This window comes from Camponotus vicinus, unplaced genomic scaffold (genome assembly GCF_025532165.1).
Source record: "Camponotus vicinus isolate PSW18456_S1 unplaced genomic scaffold, iyCamVici1.0 SCAF_8, whole genome shotgun sequence".
NCBI lineage: Eukaryota > Metazoa > Arthropoda > Insecta > Hymenoptera > Formicidae > Camponotus > Camponotus vicinus.
This window is the reverse complement of record NW_028141980.1, coordinates 13,125,086-13,147,473: the sequence shown is the minus strand read 5'-3', so window position 1 is coordinate 13,147,473 and position 22,388 is coordinate 13,125,086. Positions and strand designations below refer to the sequence as shown.

The 22,388-nt window shown below is 35.4% G+C and overlaps 3 protein-coding genes across 4 annotated transcripts; 1 reads left to right on the top strand and 2 right to left on the bottom strand.

Moving 5' to 3' along the window:
• Positions 1–947: 947 nt before the first annotated feature.
• LOC145975415 (uncharacterized) lies at positions 948–3,430 on the bottom strand. The gene is made up of 3 exons (XM_083105895.1): positions 3,325–3,430; positions 2,860–2,962; positions 948–2,599 (listed from the first exon to the last, which is right to left on the bottom strand). Exons 1-3 carry the CDS (start codon positions 3,334–3,336, stop codon positions 1,794–1,796), a joined length of 921 nt encoding a protein of 306 aa, XP_082962021.1. The 5' UTR covers positions 3,337–3,430; the 3' UTR covers positions 948–1,793.
• Positions 3,431–7,501: 4,071 nt separating this feature from the next.
• Cpr19 (cuticular protein 19) lies at positions 7,502–9,157 on the top strand. The gene is made up of 3 exons (XM_083105919.1): positions 7,502–7,624; positions 7,896–8,153; positions 8,453–9,157. The coding sequence occupies exons 1-3, from the start codon at positions 7,610–7,612 to the stop codon at positions 8,867–8,869; spliced, it is 690 nt and encodes a 229-aa protein (XP_082962045.1). The 5' UTR covers positions 7,502–7,609; the 3' UTR covers positions 8,870–9,157.
• Positions 9,158–13,097: 3,940 nt separating this feature from the next.
• On the bottom strand, positions 13,098–22,045 carry LOC145975533 (uncharacterized). 2 transcript variants are annotated; one of them, XM_083106086.1, is made up of 6 exons: positions 21,596–22,045; positions 20,589–20,741; positions 15,795–16,036; positions 15,232–15,524; positions 14,829–15,105; positions 13,098–14,738 (listed from the first exon to the last, which is right to left on the bottom strand). In XM_083106086.1, the coding sequence occupies exons 1-6, from the start codon at positions 21,734–21,736 to the stop codon at positions 14,459–14,461; spliced, it is 1,386 nt and encodes a 461-aa protein (XP_082962212.1). In that variant the 5' UTR covers positions 21,737–22,045; the 3' UTR covers positions 13,098–14,458. The 2 variants fall into 2 exon arrangements, with proteins under 2 accessions (XP_082962212.1, XP_082962213.1); XM_083106087.1 differs by lacking the exon at positions 21,596–22,045 and adding an exon at positions 20,915–21,189.
• Positions 22,046–22,388: the final 343 nt, after the last annotated feature.

Sequence of the window (22,388 nt, the reverse complement as noted above, 5' to 3'; positions counted from 1 at the left end):
TCAATTAAACATAGTATTCTAGTAAAATGGGAAATGTAATTTAATAAATTAATGTTTATCATATTTCTTATAAATTTATACATCTGTTAAGATATGTTTATTTTACATTTTCTTCATATTTTTCTATGTTATATATTTCTTTTATACTTTCTTTTAATCAATTTTAAATCTCACTGCGATAATTAATCAATTGATAGTGTAGATTTGTCATGAATCATTGCGTAATTCTAAAACTATAGCTATAATATTTTCTGGTAATGAATCTAATGAATCCAAAGAGCGTGATCCTCAAATCCACGTAAAAATCTACGTACAAACACCGATAAGAGAAGCAAAAAATGAAAGTTGCGTCGTGCTATGCGAGCGAAATAAAAAACGTTTACAATTGCAACGCCTGGACGGTGAGTCGATACGCGAAGCGTGAAGGTTACGAAAGTGAACCATCAACCTTGTCCGGAGAAATGCTATTTCCGTTTCGGAAGCACTATTTTTACGCGAAATTTTAAAAAGACATAAAATATGCTTTTTTGAATTCATGCATCATAAATGTTTTTATCTTGTATCGTCATGCATCAATGACGAAATACATTTGATTTCTAATATCATGTATCATTTTTACGATTTGTAGAAAGATAATGTCTTTCTGATCAAAAGCATAAATTCTGTTAATAAATGTTACAATAAAAAACGTGTATTTTTTCTTTTTATATTTTTAGAATACACATCTTATTCACATCTTGCAATAATTTCTCTTTTCACTTATGTAATTCAGTCTAATAACTTCTTACATTAAGTCGATCTATTTTTTTTTTTTTGCAAAATCTGTGCTTTAAGCGCGCTCTTCTTATTATATCGTAAATCTCCGTGCAAGATACAGTATCACTTTCTAATATCACAAGGAGATCAGATATCTTTATTCAATAGAAAGCTAAAAATTTTCTACCTTTCTATTTGTTTTAATAATGTAGGAATTATTCTTATGTGTAATTAAATAAACCACGTGTCGCGTAAAACTTCCTGAAGTAGACTTACAAAATAGTTTAAGTTTATCGAATTTTCGCTTATTAACTTACTTTTCTTTATGAGCGGAAGTTCCGCCAGTTCCGCGAGCTGAAATAATAAAAACTAAGATTACGCGACAGCGAGGTAAATGACTTTCATGATGCCAGAAGCGGAAACGATATTTATTTCGAACAAAAACTTACATTCTTCGTGTTACCGTGTAGTTAGCATTTTTTATCTTACACTGCCAAAAATTGAATATAATCTAATATTATAATTAAAGGAAATAAAAATTGAATAGAAAAAAATTGATTAAAAGGGAATATCTCATCAGTTAATTTTATCATTTTTGTTTTGAATATTCTCTTGTTATTATTTCGAATAAATTTCTATTCCTCTATTTTTTCGAATAGAATTCCAATTATAAACATTTCTTTGAATCATTTTCAATTTATTTTATTATAAATTCTTCTTTTTTATTTATTTTACAATAATTTTAAATCAAATAATTAATTCTAATTACATTTAAATCTTACGTCAAGAAACTATTATTAAAAAAATATCGAAAAATACACGGTAATGCAAGACATGTCATTAAAGCGTCAATAAATGATGCAAATAATTTAAGGCGCATAAGATGCTCATCTTAACAAAATCCTGATGACGCCAAAAGTCATTTTCATCAATGAAAATAAAATTCGAGTCTCTAGATGAGCTAACAATTTCTCACTTCGAAAAGCTTATCGAGATAGAATATTAATTTATACAAGTCGTAATTAAAGGCCAGATAATTAATGACTCTGGCCCTCGTCAATCGGTTTGTCCTGCGAATATTCCGCATCGACATTCTCGTCGCTCGGGTAGTACACCTTACTACGATAGTAATGAGGTCCTTTGGCATCATCTGACAATGGTTTGGGAATAAAGATGTTCTTCGGCGTATATTGAATGCGATTTGCTGTGACATCGTACGGTATCTGCGCCTGATACTGTAACAATTGCTTAATCTCCGTAGGCATATTCTTATCCAGGTACAATATAGGTGTTGGAGGCTCAGGTAGGGTTCCAATCGGCAACGTAGCGACTTGCTGTTGTTGTTGTTGTTGTTGTTGTTGTTGTTGTTCCTGCTGCTGCTGCTCGTAATCCTCCTTGTAGACGACTCTATCCTGACGCTCTGTCCTATCGTTATATCTTTGAGGATCGATCGACTGGTACCTCGCCGATAGTTGCTGGTAGGCAGCTTGAGGAATTTCGGAAGCAGACGGAGCTGGTTGCTGCGGCGATGCATATCCGCCACCGTAGAGGAAGGATGAGGGATCAACGTAGGGAACTTGTGGCTGATAGACCGAGTCGATCAGTTGCCTGATGTGACCCGGCACCGCGGAATATGGCTTGTAGCTGTAGTATTGCGGAGTCTTGACCTGCTGCTGAGCTTTCTGGGATTGAGGCTGCGGTGCCGGAGCTCGATACTGCGGAGCTGTTTGCTGAGTTTGTTGAAGACGATGGGACGAGCCACCCTCGGCACGTTGGGGTCGCTGTGCATTCGCCAGTTGCCACTGATTCCCAGGTGTGATGTACTTCAAATTGACACGCGAGCCTACAATGTCGAAAGAAACGCTCGGTCACCATCGCGTCTGCCACCACGATTAATGCTTGTCGTTGATTATCAGTGCTTATGCAACACCGACCTCACTTCGACCAAGGAATTGTTCTAAAGATCTGTGATGTGAAAATTGGCCCTCGCGTGCATTGCAATAGTAATAGCGGTAATATTTAATTGCGTTGCAACGGGGCCAAGGTTCGCGAAGTGTATCTTCAATGAGCGTTTGCGGAGGATAAAAAAATTCCCGTACTCACCATCAATTTCGTCGTACTTGATTTGCCCTTGCGGATTGCGAACAGGCCTCTCTACATTTTTTGTTTGCGCCCACGCGGTCGAAATTACCGTAATAAGAAATATCTGTAAACGAATTAGTATTCAACACAATATTAATATAATCCGACAATTTCATATAAAATTGATTCCAATCTGCATAAAAATGCTCGAATAAATATGAGATATGATTTAAAAAATTATTCATGAATAAAAAATCAATAATACGATAAAACTATATCAACTTCATCAAAAATCGATTTACATTATTTAAGATTAATGATACATCGATTAACACTAACAATCAGACGATAGTCTAATAATAATCACATTATCAGATAACTCCGCAAAACAAAATATATTTGATTGTACGCTGATGAAATATTTCTCGTCACTATATTAATAAATTATATACGCGATCGATCGATCAAAATATCCTAAGCACTCACTGATAGTCTCATGGTGGAGAGATGTATGCGGATGATCGCGTCGACTTTACTCGCAGAAATCAACCGGTGGAGCCGGCGTGGCTCTTCTATATAGTCCTGGTCTCCCCGACGTAATTGGCGGCGCGGGTACACGGCTGGTGGCTACCTACTTTTAGAGTAATTCCGGCTAGACTAACGAGCGAATTACAGCAAAAGACCCTCCCCAAGGATATATTATCACTCGTTATAAATAAATACATTTTCCTGACGTAACAGTATTGTAAAATTGCTCTCAGAAGCGATTAAAAAAATTTACGGATGAATCCGAAAATTTTGGAGAACCTTTCCACATCTTTTACTCTCCTCGCTCGCGATAATTTTTCATGTGTTGCATTCTTAATTGCAATCTGATAGATTTACACAAAAATTATTGTATCTCGAAAATATCTATCAAATTTATTGAAAAATGTCTAACTTGACAACATCATTATATATTAAAAAGAAAATGAAATTATATAATAATTATAAAGATGAAGAAGAAGTAAAAAATTTTAATAAAAGACATGATTTTTATATATATTTAATGGAAAGCCAATATATCTTAAATCAAAGTGAACAAAAATTCGAGAGGGTAAAAAATGCATTGCAACAAGAAATTTTTTCTAACAATTTTCGCAACAATTAATATTGCCGATGAAAAGACTGAAGATTTTACCGCGTTGACCGCATATGTTCTAGCGTTTTTTTTTACTTTAATTATAGTGAAATTGCTCCATGCGATCCCGAGGATTTTAACGAGGCTTCGTGATGCAACAAGAAACATCGGGGTTTTAGCTAAATCCGCATTTCAGAGCGCTAAAATAGGGTCGTAGGATATGCACTTAAATTATCTCAAATGAAAAGTAACGACACGGTAGAAATTAGAAGAAACTATTCGACATAAAAGCAAACAATTCTCATTGCGATAATAAAGTATGGGATTATATAGAATTGTATAAAATAAAACAGAAGTTGAAACTAGAGCCTCTTGTTCCGTATATTACGCCAGATACTAATTGTGTTCCTTAACTTTAATCATGCGAAGTGATATGATTTTATAGCATGAGAAAAAAATAAATTAAAAAAGAATAAGGGAACAAAGATCAATTCTGGGAAATTTTATACATACGTATAGGTATAAAAAATTTCTTAACATAGAAATTTTATTGCAGTGTAAAGTGAACATAATTTTGGAGCGTCTAATATAATATAATTTCTTTAAATTTACAGAGAAAAAATTAATATTAGAAAGAATATCTATTTTTATTTTTATTTATTTTTATTTATTTTTATTTTTATTTTTATTTATTTATTAAGATTGCTATTTTTTTATCTAAAACATACAAATTTCAAGCATTTAAAACGTTAAAAACATTTGACGGAATTAAATTAGAGCATATCAAAATTCCCGATAACATGAATCAAGCTCGAATCAACGTGGGTTTTCCCAGTAAAACGAATCCAAACGAGTTGGAAAAGATTATTTTCAGCAACCTGTTCTATAAACGTTCTTTGCATTGTACATAATTTACGTGTACAAATGATCTGTTGTGCACTAAACGTCAACCAATAAGCGTCATTGGTAACAAGCAGCGGTCTGTCAATCTGAATAAAATTAAGCGGTAAAAAAAAATCTCTTTAATATTGATCTATAAATTTCTCAAGATAATGAATTAAGCCGATTTTATTGCTTCGCAGAAAAGGAAACCTCTCGAACGACGGGATAATTACGCGGCTGCGTGACGTTCGCAAACTTCTAATGCGATGAGAATGCAACGCAACCATTCGTGAGTAACGAGCATTATCTTAACGCATTGACGTATTAAGCCGTACCAATTAAAACTCATGAATCGCAAACAACATATCCTGTTGCTTTTCATACTTCTATTGATAATATAAAATTTTTATATTTTATGTAATTAATATTAGATATATAAAAAATAGATTATATAGGACTGTCATATTTAGTCCTTTAATACATTTCGATGTTAAAATAAGACATATATATGTGTAACATCTCCCATATCTAGATATAAAATCTTTACTCGGCAATCAAATTTTAGATTGGACAAAGAATTCGAGAAGTCATTTAAAGGTAACATGGTGAATAAAAAAAAAAGAAAAAGAATTTCTTAAGCATGTACATATGTAAGATTAGAAGGGAACATTATGTAAAAACCGAGCGGGAAAATGCACGGCGCGATTAAAAATCCATGAAAATCTCATAAAAACGGTTCTTAACAATCTTTTTCTTTTCCCTTGTCGGAGCCAAATTGTCGGCAATTTTCAGAATTGAGAACGAGAGGCAAAACATTGCGACACATGGACCCGAACGAGCGTCGACCTCCGCGCGAATATAAATGAGGAAAGCTCGCGACCGCGATAAGATTCGAAAGGTACGATCTATAGGAGAGGAGAAAAAGGAAGAATTTGACAGGAGGGAACGACCGGAGAAAGTCGATTATTTCTTGCCGATCAACGGAAGAGGCTTTGCGTCCGCGGCGTCTGATATCGCGGCGCACCGGAAACTCACTTCATGCACGCGGACGAAGAAATGCACTTCCTCCTATTCGAACGATATGCGATAACGTTGTACTTCCATCACGCTCGATAGATATCACGCATGGATTAATTCGCTTCAATGCAATTTGCCTCTACAGCCTGAGAGTTCGCTTAGAAAGTGTGTGATTTATTAGATGCTTCAAAGATCTCGCGAGGAGAATCATGCATAAGAGCGTGAAAAAATTGCAAGAATCAATAGGAATATTTCGTTTCGCCAATAACTAATATTTGTATCCGCATATGCAACAGAATTACGCATTTTGTCTTGTAAATCAAAGTGATACGTGATATTTTATCGTTGTTAATTTGTTGTCGGGAAAGTTTTATAATCGTATATTTTTTTTTATTTACGCAATACGCAATGTGATTGCGAAATGCAGAAATAATCATAAACAAGAGAAATGTCTGATAACTTCGAGGCCGAGAGAAACAAGAACCGCGCTTTCGCCTTTACTGCGAGTTATTGGAGAAACCGGAAGTGTAATGAGCAAAGTATAAATCGCAATTAATATGTATGCTTTGAGGAAATTAAACTACACTCGCGGCTTAATTTTCCACGAGATTTGCGCCGTCGATTTCAATTTAACGATGCTGTAATGAAAGTAAAACTCATTACCGCGGTCATTATGAAGAATGGTTATTACGACGAGCCAGGAATAATTTTGCTTTAATGAGCGCTTTGGGATACATGCAGAATCCTGATAGATGATTAAAATTATTTCAAGGATTGCGCACGACGCCAACTTCGATGAATGCTCAAAGCTACACCACGCTATCCCTCTGATAATCCATTGTAAGTCGGTAAACGTTCTGGTAATGTCGATATATAATCTGCTGTAGAGTACTCAGCAAAATGAACTGTGTACAGGTTTTTCTTAGATTATTGTTATTTATGAAAATAATATATTGTAATTATTTTAATTATTTTTGAATCGATAACGATTCCTTTTTTTAAAATTGTTTGTATGATGTTAATATATTGTACGTATATATTTTCTGATTTTTTATATTTTTCTTCAATTAATCAAAGTTAGTTTGAAGAAAAGTATTATCTTTATTTTGTAACCTATGTTTTATTGCATCATTAAGTGTAAGATTATTTATACAATCTTGTACCTACAAATAATTTTAAAAATAAAAAATAAAAAATAGATTACGCTTTCTTTCAGAAAAAATATGAAGAAGGTTTACACTTCCTATAGAAGATTTATGCTTCCTACATAAAGATCCATAATTTTGAAAATCGTTTAAAATTTTGTGGCAAAGATTCTTTTTTAATAAAAAAGATAAACAAATTTAAATGTATTTTCATAGAGAAATGCGCATTTTATTCATTAATTATTATAAATAAAAATATAATGTAGTTAAAACTTCATCGATTCGTAAATAAGTTAAAATTAATCTTTTTTAGAAGCTTTGGGACACGTTGCATAAACTATGCGAGCGAGATATTCGTTCTTCTCGCTAGCTTATGAAAGAAATGTCAGGCTAAGTCATCAAGGGGAAAGTACGAGGACTAGCATGTACAGAAAACATTCGTCGGGCGTGGTGGAAGACCGGTATGATCCACAACTGGGATCCGCGTTGCCATCAAGGCCTCTTCGCCAGGTCGCCCTGAACCAACTCGTTGTATAAAACGCCCCTCCCGTCGATTTCTGGGTACATTGTTGTACTTCCCGCTGCCTAACGATTCTATTCCTTCATCATGCACGCTGCATTTGTAAGTTCTTCGCAAGTATCTATCTCTACGTCTCTCTTAAATTGCACTTCGACATTATCTAATAATTTTCTCATCGAGATAATGATATATATGTAATACATTGAGATACACATATTGTAATTAATCTATAGTAAAAGATAATTACATAATGACGTAAGGTGCAATTAAATTCCATTGTACATTGAATAAAAAATATGAATATTCCGTTTCTTTCGATTTTTTAATTCTATAAATTATATCTGAATTTTATAATTTATTTTATTATTTGCAGATTATTTTCTTGACTGTCATTATTGGTGTTTCTTGTCAAGAGCCTCGTTATCAATCATCGCATCAAGCGGCGATTTTGAGCGACGCGCGATATCTGGCAGGTGATGGGACATTTGGCGCGGCCTATTCTCAAGAAGATGGCGTCGAATTTAAAGAAGAGAGCGATGTGGAAGGTAATCGACGTGGATCATACTCGTACGTCGATCCAACCGGCCAAAGACGTACCGTGACCTATACTGCGGGAAAAAATGGCTTCCAGGTACGCACACACAAAATACGCGTTTATTCAAATCATTAACTTTGCCACGTGACAATAACTGGAAACGAGAGAGCAAGTATTTTAATATAAATTCATATTTAAAACAAAATTAAATATTTGAAACATGAAATTTCAACTAAATCGCAAGTAAATTTAAGATTGAAAAACCATTGAATCCAGCGTTACTTCAAGTCGCGAAATCAAAATTAGGAGAAAATAAGATAAAACTTTAGTTAATTTTATTTAATTAATTATAATCGAGAGAGAGGAAACGTGCTAAATTAATTCTCGTCCCGTAGGCGACCGGGGATCACATTCCCACCGCACCTCCGCAGGTAGCCCCGCAACCGGAATACGTACCGTTGTCGCAGTATAATCCGCCGGATTATCAACCCCCGAATTACGCATCACCACCTCTTCAACAGTATCCACAGCGCTATGAACCGGCGGATTACGAGCCACAGCCCGCCGTTTACCAGCCGCAGCCTCCACCTCCGCAATATCGATATCGACCGCAGCCGCAACCTAGTTATCATCATCCCTCGGAATTACAAAGTATACCCTCTTATGAGCCTCCTAGTCCGCGTTATCAACCTCGTCCCGCGCCGCAGTACAACGCGATAACGACTCCGGCTCCCCGCAATTTTTATCCACCGGGGAAGCTCAATTTCAACCGAACCCCCGACGGTTTTTCCTATACGTTCAGCAAAAGTTAAGTGGCATGTAAATTAAATGAAAGACGCGACGATCAAGTTGTAAGTAAAATTTTTAATCTATGATAAGAAATACACATACATATAACTTCGAATCTTGGCCGATCGAGATGTGCCATTAATTAAAAGAGAATTCAAGATTTTGAATAGAAACGCGTAGCCGAATATATACTTATATTAAAGAATAAAAAAATAGCTAAAAAAAGTGTAAAAAATATCATTTTTTTACTTCAGAATCACACACAACATCATGACATTAATTTCCATTTTTCTCACCTCAAATCTGTAATCAATTTTACGTTCGTAAAATTGATATAATAATTATTATATCTTATTTATCAAAAATAGCAATTTTATAAAAATATTATTTTAAAGATATAACATCGATTTTTAAGATATAATATTTTAAGATATATATTTTTAAGATATAATAAGATATAATTTTAAAAGTTCCCTAAATGAAATAAGTTTTATTAATAAAATATATTGATTTTTTTATCGTTCGTTTAATGACATAAATTAATTCCCTAAATGCTAATTAGCTATTTTGGCATTATAAAGGAAAAATAAAATATTCGAAATGCACAGAATCGAATGACTTTTATCTCGTTTATTCGCGCACGCCCAGTTTGTCTCGCATAATAATAATTTCTCGCGCAAATGCGAGCACAATCGCGTGTTTCATAGGGTCAGTTCACTTTCATCTGACAACCTTTGCGTTCTCTTGCTGTTGCAATTGCGAATCCCACGATACCGAAAGAAATAAAGAGATACGCCTAATATACATATATTTATTCAAGAAGTACAATATACCAGAGAGAGAAATGTTTATTCCGATACAATCTTTTTTATTTTATTTAATTTGCAATTTTTAAATTAATTAAATTCATTTAGTATTATTATGAGATCTCATTTAACTCTTTTTAACTTTTCAATAATAAATGATGTTATATTTTACATCAATGAATTGAAAAAATGTTTCTTTTCTCGTTACATATTTTTATAATGTAAAATAATTACTATAATTTTTATATAAAAAAAGCTTACTATTTATTAAAATAAATTTAAAAGTATGTAAATTAAGGCTCACGCGAACATCTATTATAAAATTATACTATTCTTATTCCTTAAAAGACAGCAATTGCGGGAAGAAAAAGCAGACAAAGGAGTGATTATCTTATTATCCAGGATTGTGAGTGATAATGCGAATGTACCACGAGAAGGGTCGGCAAGGGCGAGGAAATAAAAATGCAACGAAGTCGAGCCGGTTGGCTAGCCATTATTATTGTTAGCCCGTAATACGGGCGCGGCGATTCGACAAGGCAAACCGCCTGCATCCGAACAGGAACTCGGCAACCTTATGTGGGCAGAGAGAAATGCATACCGTAATATTTCAACGTCATCCCAATGTTGTCGCCCGAGAAAACTAGCATTGTAATATCGCCGATCGAATCGATAGCATAGTTTTCATCATTGCGTTAGTACTATATCTCCCTATCTTCTGTATTCAAATGTTTTTATTGAATTTTTTTTTACGCGTAAAGATTAATATCTATTGTTAAACGTGAACAGCAATTAATACAAAGTAGTTTTGGTCGTGTTTTATTTATAAAGGTATATTGAAGGTATACATTTCGTTTTATATAATTATGGCAGTAATATACAGACTCTGATTAGCTGCGCGTGACATCAACAGTATAAAAGTAGTCTAAAACAGCTGCTATAGAGGCAGTGTGGTATCGAACGTTCACTCCTCGTAACAAAAGAACGAAAATCAATTAAATGCCATCTTATCTAAGTCACTAACTTATTTCAATGTTTTATTTATGCCGATGTGCCTCCCTAACACGTGAATTCAAATGATAACGATGGTATATGACTAAGTCCCAGAGAAAAGGCACTATACGTCTATTCCTCAAAATCTTCAACGAACGTTACGCCGTGGAAGTTATTGCATTTACTCTCTTGCACGCGTCATTTTTTGTTTCTCTTATATAAAACTTCTCCGAAACAAAATTAAAATTATAATACGAACTAGCATATATTATTGCGCTTGCTGTGTCAAACGGTAATCGGTATATATTTTTTGTTCCCCCATATGCTAACTCGAGTACTTCTAGTGTTCTCTATTGAACACTATTAATGATAGCTGTAATAACCGATTAGGCAAACGCTAACTATTTATCTCCTAAAAATTGCGAACATCAACTCCAAAGGCATTAATCTGAATTTGATTGCACTTTTGTCTCAGTTATATCCGCAATAAGACAAAACACGGTAAATGCACACGATACGGGCAAATGTGATGAAGTAAAAATCAATCATTGCGAGACAGTATTAATCTCACTACATTAAAAATATTCAGTTTAAATATTAATTCATACAAAAATTCAAAACGTTCCCATAATTATTTGTACGCATGATAATCTAAAACAGTCGCTATTGTCGCTATTGATTATTTCTACTGACATAGTAAATATTACACAAAATATACGCTCAGTGTTAGGCTCCGACTTTTGATTTTTACATCACGCAGAGGCACGGTCGTCCTAAAAGCGATCATTGAATGGAAAATAACCCGGAAGTGGATTTGTACGTGGGGGAGGAGGCACGGCAGTCTCGCATTCTTAGCACATTTTACTGGCTTATCTTAGAATATTATTCTAAGAAGACGAGAGAAAGAAGTTTAAGCGCTGTAACAAGCAAATTCTATCGGCTCTTTTCGAGAGATATAGTTTGTTCACAATGCAAATTCACACGATAAGATATTCGCAAATGTCTGCCAAAATGTGACGATGCGTATATGCAGTCTCCAGCTGAAAACCTGATTATTGTCGCTAATTTCCCGTTGCGAATAATGGATATACTTATATACATTTTTCTTTGTAATAAAACCGATGAAATGATAAGATTATTTTCCGACTCGTATGTAATTACATTTCATTGTTCGAAACTCAGATAAAATATACAATTAATAATGTCTTTCTCTTCGTATTTTATCGCGCGATGCGTATAGTTCATATTTGATTTATTTGATGGTTTGATGAACTATCAGAGAAATATTTTTCCACCCATTTTCATGTTATATAACTAATACATAACTAAGTATAAATCTTTTGAACATCCTTGATTAAGTACATGCGAACACTTTATAATTTCAAGGATAATTGTAACAATAGCATATCATAAAAGGAAAAAAACAGAAATAAAAAAATTCTACTTGCACTAAAAATCAATTAATAATATTAAGATTTTCAGCACGCAATATTTCATATTTCTTTGCGATATTGTGGCTTATGTAAAAGACATATCTACTTCTTATAGAAAATATTTAAAAAAAAAATCTTATTTTAAAATATTGAAAAATTTTTTCACGTATTTAAAATTAATTTTAAACACGCCTTAATTTTTGTTTTCAGCGTAAGCTTTTGGACACATGACTCCAGTCAACACTTATGCCACAGTGGTGATCTACGTTTGGTATAAAAGATGACAATGTATTACAGACATTGTCTTTGGAAGATCATAAAATTCCGCCGAATACATCACACAATGTGCTAGACAACGATGGTCTGGTACGTCTCAATACACATATAATTACTTAAAATACTTAATGAATACTTAATGACTTAATTACTTAAAATACTTAATGAATACTTAATGACTTAATTACTCAAAATACTTAATGAATACTTAATGGAAGGTTAAATTATTTCAGAGCGAGGTATACAAGATGATTTACCTATTTCGAAGTGCATTTAAATTGATGTTATATTTTGAATATTTGAAAAATGTTTTTAATTGGTTTATTTATCGACTAAATATATTTATCGAAATAAACACACTATTAAAGTGTGAAAAGTAAAAATGTTTAGACATTCAAAAGCATCAAACATGGAATGCAGCGTTAATGAAATTGTTTCTGATATTTAAAAATTACTTGTATGTTTTAAAAATGGAATTATATGATATTTTGTACACATAAATTAATTTATATATATAAATAAAATATTATTTTATTTATATAAATAAAATTTATGTATATAAATAAAATAATTTATTTATATATATATAAATATTTATAAATTTATATATATAAATAAAATATTATTTTATTTATATAAATAAAATTTATATATATAAATAAAATAATTATATATATAAATAAAATAATATTTTATTTATATAAATAATTATTTATATTTATTATTATTTATATGTATAAAATTTTGTCCTCTGACTTAATAAATTATTTCATAAAATATTTTTTTAGATTATATTTAAACTTAATATTCTTATGTCAAATAGAGTTATTTATCTATCTGACAAGAATAAAATACACGATTAAAATAATGCCCTTGAAATCATGCAAGTTTTTATTCGAAATGTTCTTCCATATAATAAAAAATAAAAAAATGAATTGAGATCAATAAGTAAATCATCTTGTATAAAAATTCATTTCTTATATAAAACTCACTCAATATAAAATTCAATATAATTAATTTTTCGAATAATCCAAATAATTCTTAATTTTAATATCAAAAAATACGATACCATCGAAATAATAAATTCTTTAAATTATAACGTTGCAATGTAAAACATATATACACATATATAAAAAAATATAATAGCATTGAGAACAAACCTGTACATCAGGGAGTACATTTTGCTATTTTGTAACTCTTTAAATATAATTTTTTTATCTAATTTAAAGGATGCAGCAATGTGATGTTCCTTATATTAATCGATCTTTCTGTGCATTTGTTTTATGAAGTTATATATGAATATACCTTTATATATGTACTTATTATGTATACATGTATATATTAAAAAGTTACAAAATAGGTCTGCTGGTACCTATGAATGCCGGGAAGCTAGCTATGTAGGAACGTATATTATTAAGTAATACTTTTTAAATATTGACGCAATATTGCATTCTAATCCAATATCTCATCAATATTTAAATTTATTATCCTCGAAAACGAGATAGATCTTATATCGTATTAAGATACACAGTAGTATTACTGAAAATAAATTCTCTACGTAATCCTGATATGTACTTGCTCTACAATGCATAAATTGCTGCTTCTTTAATAATTTGTCAAAATGAGATTATTATATACCAAAGATAATTAAAAAATATAAATTTTTTTGATAATTTGTTACTCCAAAAGAGAGAGAGAGAGAGGAAATGATTAAGAATTTATGATACGTAAAATTCGCTTGCCTCTTGAAAAATGATATTTGAGAAATGATTTCATCATATTAAAACTTCTAATAAAAATGCTACAAAAATGCTAGAAAAAATTACAGCTGTATCAGATTACCAAATCAATTGATAAATAAATATAACCAGTAACTAAATCGATATATAAGTATCAACATCTCGTATTTAGCCTATTAGTTCTATTAACGTTATTGAATATACTACTACTGTGTATCTGTTATCGATAAATTGGTATATATGTATATCATTACAATCACAATATGCATGACACTCTATGCGAAAGTTTCTGGTCAAAGTAGGACAGAAAACTTGTACTATGGTAAGACACAAATCGACGGTACGTAGTGACAGGGGAAAGAGTAATTCTAGCTGCATAATCCAGAGGGATCGACAAGTCCTCTGGCAATAAGTTCAGCCGTGGCAGCGTCACCGCCACCTTGTTTACCGCTTGACGGTTGACCTGCCGATGATTGCGCGTGCGGGTCGCAATGCGTGCGTATATGAAACAAAAATTCGGCCTTATCTGTGAAATCGGTGCGACACATTAAGCAGAAATGCCTATCGGACGGGTAAGATTGCGGCGGCGGCGCGGACCCGGGAAAGTATGGGGCAGCATGTTGTGGCGGCGCGGTATCCAAATGAGATCTGCGATTAATCAAAGTCAGTTTTATAAATTAGGATCTAGATATATATGATATTGAAGATGTATATACGATATTAAAGAAATACACTAACCGAGCATGTTGCGCCCACTCCTCTCTAAGAGCGAACATCCGTCCACATAGTTCGCAAGTCCAACTCACTGGCTCTTCCTTCAGCTTATGAATGCTATCTTGGCGTGATGTCTGCTGTTGTTGTTGTTGCGCTTGCTGCTGTTGTTGTTGTTGTTGCTGCTGCTGCTGTTGTTGATCGGATCTCGGTGTCGTGGGAGCCGAGAGAGGTGAAACGCCAGGTCTATGTCTAAGTTTGTTCATATGAATGACCAATTTATCTCGACGTGCAAATGCTTTGCCTGCAACATATACCGTATTTTCTTCTTCATCATTTGTTTCATTTTAAGATCAAAAGTTGCTCTAGAATTAAAAATAATTTTTATATATGTATAAAACGAATCGACAAAGATAATTTTTACGCTCACCGCATACTTCGCAGGAATATGGCTTCTCCCCAGTATGTATACGCATATGTATAACAAGTTTATCTTTACGAGCGAGTCCTTTCCCGCACACGGTGCAAGAAAATGCTTTCGTAGTCGGTTCGCCCGTATTAGTTGCCTTTGAAACAGATCCCGGACGAACGCCCACGCTGTTCGTCGTTGTCGTCGTCGTCCGTAAGGGTTGATTCACTGGTGCTCTAAACTGTTGATCCGTTGCACCAGGAAATGCCGGCATCATGCTACCGGGACGCATCGCGGCAGAATACTCCGATGACCTACGAAAGATAGAACACAACGATCAAATTACAATCATGTCCTCAAAAATTAGTGCAATTATAGTACATGGAATTCTCTCAACAAAAGGATTAATCGAACATCTTTGAAATGTAGCAAAATAAAATTTTCATGTTAAAAATGTTATACAGAAATATATGTTTTTTTTTAATGGAAACATTTTCTTCTTCGCAATCTTTGCTTGCAGAAAGAAATATTCTAATAAGGAATTGCCCTCTGTCTGAACGAAATATCTTGTATATTTTACGCACCATGATCCGATAGTACGCAACACCCGCACCCCATCATCATAGCCGAGTCCATCATCCGGTACAGTGAACGTGGGGTTGGGTGGTTGCGGAGCTGCGGGTGGTCCAGGTCCAGCTAATCTCGCTTGAGCGGCCTGTTGGGCCATGTGCTGTTGCAATGCCGCGTGTGCTATAGCGTGTGATTCCACGTAAGTTGAGCGCTGCTGCTGCTGTCCTCCGTTTGACATCTTGTCTTTATCTGTGCCCTAAATTCATCCGTTCGTTGATCGCACGTGATAATTGACACAGCAATTTTTTACTTAATAAAAAAAATACTATGCAAATTTATGTTGAACAAATCTGGCTTGGAATTATAATTAATTATTTTATTGTGTCTAACGACACAAAATAAATGTAATGTAATGTAATTTCCTAATTTTTATCAAATGTCTTATTATCTCGTTTAATTTTGTTTGTGTTATTATTAATGATTTAGAAGTAATTTAGCTAAATACAATCGTATTTTTTAAATAGTTCATATTATAGCATTACAGTATTTAAAACGTTATTTCATCTCAAAACATAATTATAATTGCAAGTTCATAAATAATTATTAAGTTCCCGATGCGTGTCCCAATTATGTATATAATTATGTATTATTTTCTATGGCATCAAACGATCGCTTAAAGAGAGCTTTACGAAGATCCGAAAATCTCTACGTATGCAGAGCATGGAGGATGGAATGCTTTTTAAAAATCAATCACAGTTCGATCTTCATAAAGATTATTTTAAAGCAAATATAAAATGTTTATTTAACATCAACTTTTAGCAAATTATTTTTTTAAAAATAAAAATTTCAATTTTAATTAAGTTTTTGTTTTCATCGCGTAAAAGTTCAGAAAAGCGTAAATACGTTTTCTCTCTCTTTCGACGTAGCTAATATTATTGCTTTGTCAAAATCTCTCGAAGGAAAAAACAACAAGGAAAGTTTATTATGCGCGTTAGAAAAAGGATGATCCTCGAGAAAAATTAAAACAAGATCGCTCTTAGTCCAATATTAGTAAATTTTTCCTTCATATCTAATCTCATTCTCGGAGAGATTATCAATACGGGCGTAACTCTCGATAAAGGAACAAAACTTCTATTTTTGCATCTGAGCTTTCTAAATGCAGGGAACATAAAGAAACTCCAGAAAACATTCAATAATGGCCGAAAAGCAGGGAACGCTCCGGAAGAAGAAAGAGACAGGAGAAAGAAGCCATCGCACGAGTCGATCGTTCTCACAAAAGAGACGAGCAGCCGTCTTTTTGGAGACGCTTACCGCAGAGTCCTATCCAAAGAGACCGTTGAGCTCCGGAATCGAGAGATCACTTCGATCGATAAGAAACGGTTTTCCGATAAGATCGAGCGATCCAGATTTTCGATTTTCACAGCACCGTATGGAGAAGGAGCGGAGACTTCGTGCTCATTTTCGGCGAGGATCAAAATTCTCGCTCGCTTCCAATCCACATCCGAAACAACGACAACATCCGTACAAGACGATGCACTCGACGTATAACACTGACACGCGCGCTCACGCGTGTTCCTTACGCGCTTTCGCTGCTTTTCGCGAGGCGTCCAAGGAATCTCGCGATTCACGGCAAGAGAGAACCCGCGAAGCTGGCCACCGCCGCCACCGCCGTTGATTCCCGGCGCGGGAGGATGCAAGGACAAAGAGGCGAAAAAAAAGCAGCCGACGGTGCGCGGAGGGGATAAGCGCGAGACGACCGGGGAGACGGCTCCCTCGCTGTCGGACTTCGAGAAGAGAAGAAAGAAACACAGAACCAGGTGAAGGGAGGAAGGGTTCAACGGAGAGGAAGCAGAGATAGAGAGAAAGGGAAAGAGAGGAAAAGCGTGAGCGAGATTGCGTGTGTATGTGAAGATGATGAGGGCGGGAGGAGAGGTAACGGAGAGAGAACGAAGTAAGATAGAGTCGGTGACACACACGGAGCTGCGCGCGAGACAAACGATGCCGAGCGGAGGTTCCCCGCGGAATGCACCGTGGCCGGCGTGGAGCGCGTTCAGGGATGCGACGAAGAGGAGGCGAACGCACAGGCACGCTGACGCGACGGGGAGACCATGAAAGAGAGATAGATAGATAGATAGAGAAAGAGAGAGAGAAAGACAGGGCGGTCTGCCGAGGGGGAAGAACGAAAGGTGTGTGTTTATGTGTATGCATGTGACGATGATTCGTGTGTATCACTTTCGCGGCATGAGAGAGAAAGAAAGAAAGAAAGAAAGAACGAGAGAGATCGAGAGATAGAATAGAAAGAAGTAGAGAGAGAGAGAAAAGTAAGAACGACAAGACTCAAAAGAAGAAGGACCGCTAGCACGTTGAAAGATACATATACCGGATGGATATCCCCGGAATGCAGCGAACGGTCGACACGGCCAAATCGGAGTAAGCGAGATGTGAGGATGATATACAGATAGGAGACGAAACGATGCGATTGCTCGCAGCGACATAAGAGTATCATATAAGGGTGTTAATGCGTATATAGTTCACTTTCTCTCTCTCCCTCTCTCTCTCTTTCGCTCTTTCTCTTTCAATGTATACATTATACAAACTACCGATGAGAGTAACACACGGGAATACACGAGGAGCATCGGCGCTATGTGTGCTGTGCAATAGTGGTAACGGCGGCGACGGCGATCGGTGCGTCGGCCCGCTGACCTTGACACTGACATTGAGAGAGCGAAAGAGAGAAGGCGAAACTCGGGAGGAGAGGGATGGGTGAGCAGAATTTGCGCGCGCGCACACGCCCGCAACACGGGAGCGAGACGCCAGGGACGACGAGGACATCGCACGATCCTCCTCGTCGCGTCGTCCTTCGACAAGCCACCGCCGATATTCCGTTGGCAGCTAAAAAGAGAGAGAGAGAAGGAGAAAGAAAGAATCACCCACGTAACGAGGCTGCGTCGATCGTCGGGATATCCCGAGTTTCGAAACAGGTTTCTCTTGAAGGTGCACGGGCCTGGCAACTTACGTTGCACCTGTGCCTAGGATCAGAAGGGAGCAAGAATGGAGGATTCGAGAGAGATCCAAGTTCGAAAGAGAAAAAGTACGGGACTGATGGAGGAGGTAACAGAGACGAAAAGAGAGAATGGGAGAAGAAGAGAAAAGATAGAGTAGAATTATAATAAATTATAATAAATACAATATATGGAGTACTGGATTAAAATCCTGCTCTATGATGGGAAGTTTCCCAGGAATATGTGACGCAAATACACACATTTATCCATGTAAAAAATATAAATAAAAAAATAGAAACGTATGTGTGACATGTTGCAAACTATAATGGCTTTCACAGATATTACAGAGTTATAATTGCAAGCCTTATTTAAAAAAACATATAGATAATATTTAACGTGCATGATATCGCATACATTGAAAAAATACATTGCGCAGAATAGAGGGACAATTATATTCTGAAGAATATCGAGAAGAAAAGCACATGCAGAAAAAGGATGAAACACATAGCAGGAATGCAGCGGAATTAAGAGAAAGAGAAGGCATTACGTGACGTAAACGAGAGAAGGAACGCGGCAGGTGGATAGGAAATAGGTTGGCGAGGCGGACAGGAAGAGAGGGGGACAGAGGGGGAATGGTCGAGACGGAAGGAAGAACGAAGTATACTACGACTTTCGCTTTCTGTGCGCGCGACGCGGCTCGCGGTCGCGACGCGCCGATCAATAGATGTGCCGCGACGTCGGTCGTCGCGCTCTCTCCCTCCCCCCTTCACCAGCCCCGCCACGCTTTCTCCACCTCTCCCTATATCCCTTCTTGCCGCCCCAACGGCGTCTCCGTTACATATACGCGAGGGTGGAATTATTGAGATCGCGCGCCGCCGGGGTGTACCAGACGGGGAAGGGGACGTGGGGTCAGCGGGGGTTCCGAGAACCTCCGGCTACCGATCAGCGACGCCCCTGTGTCCGTATCCTCTTCCCTCTCGTGAATCCCGCTTTCGACAAGATCCGTGCTCTCTGTAACTATCTTCGTCCTTCTCGCTCGCCGTTATCGGAAGTACGGAAGAGGATAAAGGATATGAGCTTGGCGAGACTTCTCGCCCCATTGATGATACCCTCCAAGACTGATTTTTTTGCTGATGTCGAATTAATTCTTTTCAAATTGACTGATCTTAAAACTGTGTTTAATTATTGTAATGATAAATAAGATAGGAAGATACTGAATGTCTTTCTAAATTATTGAAATACTATAAAGGAGAGAAAGTAAGAGAAAGAGGCAGAAAAAGGAACGCTGGCGCATAACAAGATTTAATGTATAAAACGCAAAGATATAAAATCGCTTTAGTGCGTTACGAATTTTATGCTTTTACGAGATTGTGAAAAAGTCTTGCGTACTTCATGCACTAATAAAACTTTTTAATCAGTCGTAATAAAATTAGAGATCTAAATCAAATCGATGATCTCGTATAAGTTTCGCTCGTATTATAAGAAAACAAATCCTTCAATTCCTCAAATTTTACTATAATGATAGCCATTTTTACATACGATATTATGCGTGACTTTTTATGCGTCATTTGACAATATCATAATTTAAAAATAACTTTATTATTTTTTAATATTGATAAAATATTTTGCATGTTCAAAAGGAATGCAAAATTCAACTAAGCTTAATCTCAAAGGCGTAATCTTCCATTATTTTAATTTTAATTTACAGTAATAGATAGTGAAAATATCATTTTATCATGTTATAAATTATATCAAGTTCCTTATAATTAAAAATCCATCTTGTATAAAAAAAAAAGTTTCATTTACCTGAGTGAGCAGACCAATGTTTTTTACACTATCAGCATAATTCTTCAACACTGTGTCTGTGGTAATACAGCTGAGACGAAATTCATAGAACATATCCAATTTGTAGATACATCTTTGACAAATATTTTTTGGCAATGCATCCTCTTTTGTTACCTGTAACAAAATAATTTATTTTTTTCTGATTTGAAGAAAAATTAGTTAAAGTAAAATCGTAAGCCTGATCTTAATTTTCCTATGTTATATTAAATATTAAATATTTTAATATTTAATATTTAATATAACATAGAAAAATTAAATTAAAGATTTAAATAAAATTAAATTGTTACAATAATCAGCTGTTTAGCTTGACTCTGGATGCATCTTTTCAAGCTCCACATGAAAATATGAAATAAAAAAATTTTAATAATTATAAATATCAACATGTTTTTATAAAATTTTTAAATATCTTAAAATCTATTAGTTTATTACGTCGTAGAAATAGTAAATTATTATATAACAAAATCAGAGAGTAAAAGTAGTAGTACATCAATAATATTAACATTGGAAGATTGGAACAGCATAACAATAGTTATTTATAAATCACAATGCAGATGATCTCTTGCATATATTATATGTATAATTAAACAATGCAATTCTAACTATCCTTAAATATTTCTGCCATAGCAATATCTCTTTGATTTTTAATATTTCGCGATTTCGGATGATTTAAAGTTCGCAATTTTATTTTTCATTATATGTGTGTGTGTGTGTGTGTGTGTGTGTGTGTGTGTGTGGGTGGGTGGGTGCGTGCGTTCGCGCGCGCGCGCGCGTGTACATGTGTTTTTTCCACATATACATTTTTTTAGAAAATTATCTCATAAGATAATTTCTCTAAAAATGTTAATATAAAGCTATTTGCTGCGATTTCGAACACGTTTTGTCCAGGATCGAAAACAGCAGTTTGACCAGGACAATATACTTTGCGGATATAAACAATATATTTTGCGGATATTTCTGACTTTACCTACCACAGTGGGAATGCAGGAGCGTATTTTAAACGGCAACTGCCGTTGCTCGCCCTCCTTGTCGAATATCTGCAGCTGATGATTGCTCTTAAGCGAACAGAACCTGCAGAGCTCGGCGAAATTAATCTCCTCGTTCATTGCCATTGTTGTCTCAGGACGACACGCGTAACGCCTGGCGGTCGATTATCAGATGATAGGTTATGCCGTTCGATTTGCCGCACGCTGGCGATCCAGAAAAAATCCGAGAAATCAGATGGAGGCACGAGATCGGATGGACTCGAGTACGAATTGTAGTGTCGTGCGAATGCTAGAGTCGCGTGAGAATCGATGTAGAAATACGGGGTTGACGTCGGGAAAACCTAAGCCTCACGACCGGAAGAGTCGGACGCGGCCATTTCTGCTCCCGTTCCTGTCGCGATCGCCGCTCGCGACGACCGTCCTCGACATAGAGTCCCTAGCCTCTATCCGACACCCGCCACTTTTGAATCCGATATATGAAATTATTTCTGCCTAGAATATAACACGATCGTGTGCTCTTTTGACAAGCGAATAAATACGTACATATATTACTTTCGCTTTTATATAAAATACCATCCTGTTCGTACCGATATGTCCACGAAATAGAATAAAATATCTCGTCGACGAATTGCGTCTCCAAAGTAAAAATGGCGCTCGAAATAAAGCGACGAATAAAGCGACTCTAGAGAGGCATCGCTGCAGCGATTGTCGCGCCATCTGTTGAGTGCAACGGACAATAGTGCACAAAGTAAATCGCGGCATTTCCGTAATGGACGTA